The following is a 7,715-nucleotide window of genomic DNA, read 5'->3' on the forward strand; positions in this document are numbered from 1 at the left end:
TCTAAATTAATTTCTAAAAGACTAATTGAGAGCAATTTAAAATCTAAAATACCAGTAGTTAAAACTCTAGTAGCTAATTTAGATATCAACTTAGAAATCATTTCATAATTTTTTATTAATAATAAAAATCACTTTAAATACAAATAATATTTTTTAGTCTCTAAAATAGTATCTAATTTAATTAATATAATGATGAATTATTTTTTATCTTTAATTTTGGTTGCTATTTAATGAATTTCTTGTAGTGAGGTGACACCACTTCAGTTGAAATTTAATTATATTGAAGTCGTGTCATCCTAACACTTATTTCGATAATTTTAAAAAAATTATCCATTTTAATAATTTTTAGAAAAGTTTATCCAATTTGACTATTAACCTATGAAATTACCCTATTTTTAGTAAGAAAAATGGAAAAAAATCATTCCATTTGTGGTTCCTAAGCAGAACATTAACATTTATATATTTTCTGGATTATTGGAGAAAACTTATCAATATTTTACATAAAATATAGAATGGTACTTAAGATGCAAGCGTATCAATTATGATGAGCTAGCGACAGAAATGGTATGAGAATGATTTGATCAAGTCATATGCAAAAACCTCATTCTATATATATGCAATGCATAACTCAGCTAAGAATGACTCAGCCTTTCAAGGCAGAGGTCTCTGAGATTTGGGAAGATTTTCTGCATACATGTTATGTAACATGTTAACATAGTTATCAATCTTGCTGAGTGTCCAATTTTCAGTGCTTATAGGAGGAAGATACTTGACAGTAAGTGGTGCTGGTCTGACATGTAAGCTTCCTTTTCTCCATGCCAGATGAGTACCTGTCAGAACCACTGGAACAATTGGAAGACCAGATTGCAGAGCCAAATGAACAAAACCCTTCACACAAAATCAAGGAACAATGATTGACAGATTAGTTCCGATTGAGAAAACAAGCTTTTTAAGTTGGTTTGATGGCACATTTGATCCTTCATGAATGGCATATTTGCAGAAACTAGGAAAGCAAAACTTTTAAGTTCCAAGTGAGAAAGCTAACATTTTAAGAATAAATTCTCTACTGATTATGGTGTAGAAGAGTTTTTACATTGTCTTTAAATTATAGATTCACGTGCATGGTAAGTTGGTTACTTCTATAATAATAACTACTTTAAAAACTATACCTAGAAAGATTTTTTATTAGTTGATAATGTTAGTTCTTTTACACTTCATAGATACTAAAAACTCTTACATGAATACCATCTGTTAAACAAACAAAAAAAGCATCTCTTTTCAGCAAGTCAGAAGCATTAATAAATTCTGCACTGGAAGAAGAAACTGAAGGTGGGAAATTACTTTTTTGAAAGGTAGAAGTCGTCCATTTTTAGACCTTGTGCCCTCTGGGAAAATTATCAGTGACAGATTGTTCTTCACTACTGCTTGAGCTGCCTAAGCATCGCATTGATTACAAATTAGAATTTTACACTAGTGTATGATAGATGGTGGTGATGATGAAGAAGGGAAAATGTTAAATACCTTTTTCGTGGACTCAATAGCTGCCATTGGATTGGACCGATCTATACGAAGATGATTGGCCAAAACATAAAGTTGGCCAAATAGAGGATACCATATGATCTGCATAGAAATAGTTGTTAACAAGTTATTACAGTAAATGAAGATGATGAATATTCCTTGCCTGATGTGATGCTTTAATGTAGTGTACGTAATTGTAACACAAGTTTCTTAATCTTTATTTCGAAGCTTTGACAATAACAATTGCAAACTTGAGTGTGTGGTGTGTCATGGGAGATTTATTGAATTAAACATTCTAAGGTGAAAATTTTCCCATAAAGCAATGCAAGACACCAATTGTCTTGACCATAAAGCATGACAACATACCTCTTTCTTTGCAATACCTACAGTACCTGTAGGAGTCAACCACATTATCAGAAATATGTCAATTGGAGATGCATGATTACTGATGTAAATGGCCCTCTTGTTGGAGTACTCAGCACCTTCAATTTTTATAGGATTCCCAAGAATCCACATCTGCATCAATGTTTTGAATATCATTTACAACTTGCAAGAAATCCAACAAATTTAGTAAAGTGATTGTGCTATAGAAAGTGTGAAGACTGAAAGTGAGACTTTGGAGACATGCTCTTATAGAAATGTTACTAGGTTTAGGGAATCTTTAGACTTTAAAAATATTCAGATTTCCATTTAAATCTGATATTTTGGACATGTGCATGACCTGATGCTTGGATATCTAATGCATTTGAATTATGTAATTGCATGTCATATACGGAATAGAATCTCTGATGCATTTGTAAGAAATCCACCTACCACATACAATTGTCTGGCTTAAAGAATCTTCATCTGCAATACCACACAACAGAAAAAATAATATACAACCCAATATATGCTTTATGTCTAATTATTGCTAATCACCACTAAATTGGGAGATCAGCATTTAAATGGGTTTTTTGTGAATAATCAATCAACCAAATGGAATTCTAAATTAAGGACTATTATATAATGTTCTGATTCTTAGATATTACTAAAACCTCTTAACAAAAATAGTATTTTCAAACTGCACAAGATTCAAATATTCTAGCTGTCCAAAAATTCTAAACAACCAAACAAATTATTAACAAGATTCAATCATTTTATATAGTGATTGTGACTCACATAACAATAAGTAAAAAAAAACTAAGAAAAATAGAACATCAATTCTCTCCAAAATATGCAGCATCCAGAAAGTTTAAACAATTACCAAACTGAATGCAGCTTACCAGCATTCTGCCAGTCACATGCCCATATATGTTTCCTTGCCTAATCCTCTCATAGGGCCATGGTATAAGCACAAGCATGATCAATGCCCAGATAAGTGTTGTGAGCATCATAGAAACAAAACAAGTCACAATTCTGATCCAAGATATGATCACAGGAACCCATCCATCATCATCAACAAAAGCATCCATCTTAGGCCTTCTTTCAGATTCATCTTTTATTGAAACGTTTGGATTATCTACCACCCTCTTCTCAGAACTTGTGCTCAAGAAGCTATCCATTCTTCTACTCCTCAAAAAAGCACCAAACCTGGAATTCTCCATGAGTACTCAAAATCCCTGAAGACTGTGGATGTGAGAAATTATATAGGCCACCTGAACAGTGCAAAGAAAGCATATCAGATAAAAACTCACTTCAAATATCAAGTTCTGTTTGGTTGTTTGGAAAATCTCATCAACAAAAATTACCCCAAAGGAAAAAGAATAATCCATCCTGGTCTAGAAAAACCAACTATTTTACATTTCATATACTAAAATCCGTTTGTTTATTCTACTAGATTGTAAGCAACCAAATAACCTTTGATCCAAACATTTTTTATTTTCATTGTTGATTCCTGAGTTTCTTGAACAACCTCAGCATAGTTCAATCAAACAAAAAGACTCTGTCCCTTTCAACTTAGTGGGAAGCAAGTACACGCCAATCAGTTCCATAACCACAGATATATATATATATATATATATATATATATATAGAGAGAGAGAGAGAGAGAGAGAAGAACACAAGAAAACGAATAAAGTTCTGTTCTTTCTCAGGAAACTGAATGAAGAAGATTGTGAGCTTAAACGTTTATCTTCAATTCCCAGAAGTAGAAAAACAACAACAACGGTTCAAGCTACAATTTTTTTATTTTTTTATTTTTACATTGTGAATGCAAAATTGTTGCTTTTTTCCTACCCAGTTTTCTGAACAAACAGAGAAACCAAAACCATGTTTTTTTGTTTTCCAGAAAACCACTGAGAAACCCCCCCAAACCAAACACTACTTAATCCTTACCAAGCATGTGACTTTGTGGGGAAAGATTAGTAAAACAACAAAGAGAAAGAAAAGTGAGCAGAGAAGTGAAAAGTGGAACACTGATTTGAATGTTAGGGAATGGCAGCAAATGAGAAACGAAGCAGAGTGAAGACAGGGAAATGGTCAGTGCAGAGATTTTGATGAAAGACAGTGTGTCATTTGGAAGAACAGACATGAAAATTATAAAAGGCAGGATACAAACAAAAACCACATACTTTTTCCTCACTGGTATAAAACGTTTTTATTAAGTGACATTTAATAATTATTTTAATACTAATTTTTTAAAATAATTATATATATTTTTTCCTTTTTTTCTTAATTTATTTTACAAAAATGTTATTTTTTATATTTTTATATTTAAATAATATATTTATTATTTTTATTATAACCGTAATCTTTACAATATTTTAAGTAATTTAAACATAAATTAATTGTATTAGATCAAAAGAAAAATTGACAAGATAAAAAAGTATATCATTATTTTAAAGTAATATTTATTTTTATAATTTTACAAATACTTAAAGATTAAATAAGAACTTTCGTTTTTCATATGCTAAATTGATAATGATGTATATTTTCAGCGGCCAAAATATCTTTTACCCATATGTTTACTATTAATAAAAAAAAAAGTGTGTTAATTAAAGTGAATAGTGAATTGACAAGCTTTTTTAGATAAAAAGAATTGGGAATCAATAAATATCATTAGCTATGATAAAGAAATTGAGAAGATTGTTTTTTCTTAAATTCATGTATTAATAAATGTCATTAATTATTTTATTAAGTGACATTAAATACTTATTTTAAATACTCTTAGTTTTTAAAAATTATCCAAAAGTTTATTCTGTGTAATAATTTTTTATTGTTCATTTAATATTATTCTTGCTAATCTTAGAGATATTTATAAATGCCTCTTTAATAAAAGTTAGCAGTTAAAACGTATAACTTTGACCAGGCTAAAATTACTTAATAATAAAAATTATCAAATTCTTAAAATAGTTATTTCATTCATTTTATTAGTTTCTTAATTAACGATATTATTATATCCAATTAAGTGTACATTTAAAATTTATTGTGATATTTTTTATTTTTTTAAATTTAATATAACTTGCTTATATTTCATTAATTTAGAATCAGAATAAATAACTAAGTATGTAAATTTAGTTTTTAAAAGAATGAAAAATTTAATTGAATTTCTGAATGCATAAAAGTACAAATTGATCCATAGTATAGTTTGAAGATAAAATGATATTTTATATTAATGTTAAATTAGCTTTCAAAATTACATTTTAAAAATAAGATGTTATCATAATAAGTCATAATTTCGTTTATTTTAATGATGTTTTTTATAAAACCTTAGAATAGATTATCTAAGGTGACGTGATTACAATTTTGATTTCTATGAAGAAAAAGTGTATGTTTGAAAACTATGTGAATATTTGAAACTTAAATGTTATTACAATTTAGTTAATAGATCTTTGTTTGATAATGTTTTAAATTGAACACTATTAATGAGAAGTGAATTTAGTTAAGAACAATGTTTAAATTAGAGATTTTGTCGTATGGTAAGTAATGAAAGTTAAAATATTTCAATTGAGTCAATTTGAATTCTTATTTTGGAGCAAAATAGTTCATTATGGGACATAAGAATTAAATGAAGAAAAAAATCAATTCAAACCAATTGGATCAATTCAAACCAATTGGATCAATTGTATATTGTATATTTTTCATAGTTTATGAATTATGCAAACTTATTAGGCGAGTAAAACTCTCGAAAGACGAAATTCATTTAATTAAAAACTCAAGAGTTTTAGTCACTTAACGAGCTAAATTTGTTAGGTGAATTGTTTAAATAAAAACTCTTAGTGGTTTGCTTGTTGGACGAGTCAAGTCTCATTGGGTGAAATTCATTTAATTGAAAATCTAAGAACTTTGTTCGCTAGGCGAGTCTATTCTCACTAGATAAGAGGTCGTTTATGGAAAACTCACACTGGTGTAGTTGCTTGGCAAACATTTTTCTTGCCGGGGAGATAAAAGTCGTTGGTTGTGTTTATGTATTTGGCTAGACGAAGAGAATGTTGCTAGACAAATTGTAACAAGTGCTTAATTTGCTAGACGAGCAAAGTATTGGTTGGGTGAGAAAGTGTTTTTTAAACTTTAATAAACTTGTTTTTAAATATTTCTAAATGCTAAAATGTGTTTATTTTCATCAAATTATTATATTGTTCATCAATATATTGGGTTGATGACATTAAATATGATATACAATGAAAGAATATTTCTTTTAAATGTTAAATGGACATTAAGTTGTAAATTTAATTGATTTTATGTTTTTATTTAAATAAGTTATTTTGTATAATGATATTTATGTTGAGAAAAATGATGGAATTCTAATGAAATTAAGTTGATACATCTGGGATAATATGTGAAATATTATTTGACTTGTGTAATAAGTATTGACACATATGTTACAATAAAGATTCCATAGTTTGAGTAATGATTTCAGTCATATGACTAAGATATCAAGTGGTGAGAATATGAAGAGGGTTGTAGTGAACTTACCATGATCATTTCACTTAGATTCACTTGTGAATTTAAGTCTTGGATATTTGATCAAATGTTAGTATCTAATAGAATATATTTAATATGAATATTTCGAAAAACGTAAGTTAATATTTCACTTGTTAAATATCCTTTATATATATATTACAAAAAATATTTTTTTTATCTTTTTATCCTCCTTTCATAAATATTTATATTTATATTTTAAATTATCATAAGCTTTGCATACCCTTTTAATAGATTTATAGTATAGTTGGGTAGCAATTTTTTTGGGTATTACAAAATTATCCAGTATTTCACACCTTTAATGAATAAATTGGTCTAATTGTCTGTGTATATCTAAATTTTTAACTCTATCTTTTATTTAATATTTTGTTTTTAAAGATACTTGTTAATAATAATGAGAAACTCATAATATGGAAATATTAAAATAAATTATCCAAAATATATATATATATATATATATATATATAATATTACATGTCAATTTTCTTATATTTTACATGGAAATATTCTACAAAATTTTCTTAAATTATATTACATGTCAATATTTTTAATTTTTAAATCTACATGTTAAAAATGTTAAAAGTTGAAATTCCAAAAAAGGTAGCTTTTAGGTAAGAATTTTAGGGTTTTTTTTATAAGTTTCAATCTTTTGTACTAGTTATATGACTAATTATCGCTTAATATTTTTTAAATTTGTTGTTTCTTTCTAAAAATGTATGTTGTAAAAGTAATTATGTGAATTTATAGACACAAATTTGTAATTAATTATGAGACAATGAAAATTTTAATTAATATTATAGATCTAGTGTATCACTACAAATAAATCATTAAATAAAAATTATTTTTAAAAAAATTATAAAAAAAAATATATAAAATAATTTCTATTATTAAAAAAATTATAAACTAGTTTTTAAACTAATATCTAATTAGTTACCAAATTTTTAACTATCAATTACTTTAAATTTTAAAGTTGTTAGCAAAAATCTTAATAACTAATTAAATAATAATTTCTAAATTTTTATTAATAATAGAAGTTATTTTTTTTTTTTTATAAAAGTTCTCATGTTAGGCATCACAATGCAACTTGTCATCTCAGCAAGGCTGACACCTCAAGTAACAACAATCATCTGCCATCACATGAAAAAAAGTATTATTAAAAAAAAGAAAAAGAAAGAAAATACAAAAATATGGGGGGACTAGACCAAAACCCACATGTTAACAAAAACGATACATAGGTAGACTATACCTATTCATAAAGAATTCTAAAAACAGACTAGATGGAAGTCTATTATACCAAT

General features: G+C 27.1%; 1 protein-coding gene across 2 annotated transcripts; it reads right to left on the minus strand.

Annotated features, from left to right (window-relative positions):
* Positions 1 to 429: 429 nt before the first annotated feature.
* Positions 430 to 4,006, minus strand: LOC137817792 (1-acyl-sn-glycerol-3-phosphate acyltransferase). Of its 2 annotated transcripts, none has more exons than XM_090303568.1 (6): positions 3,832 to 4,006; positions 2,781 to 3,152; positions 1,885 to 2,034; positions 1,522 to 1,620; positions 1,342 to 1,434; positions 430 to 888 (listed from the first exon to the last, which is right to left on the minus strand). In XM_090303568.1, exons 2-6 carry the CDS (start codon positions 3,099 to 3,101, stop codon positions 652 to 654), a joined length of 900 nt encoding a protein of 299 aa, XP_090159694.1. In that variant the 5' UTR covers positions 3,102 to 3,152; positions 3,832 to 4,006; the 3' UTR covers positions 430 to 651. The 2 variants fall into 2 exon arrangements, with proteins under 2 accessions (XP_090159694.1, XP_090159695.1); XM_090303569.1 differs by having other exon boundaries at positions 500 to 830.
* Between the last annotated feature and the right edge of the window lie 3,709 nt (positions 4,007 to 7,715).

This window comes from Phaseolus vulgaris, chromosome 6 (genome assembly GCF_051622355.1).
Source record: "Phaseolus vulgaris cultivar YP4 chromosome 6, ASM5162235v1, whole genome shotgun sequence".
Taxonomy (NCBI): Eukaryota; Viridiplantae; Streptophyta; class Magnoliopsida; order Fabales; family Fabaceae; genus Phaseolus; species Phaseolus vulgaris.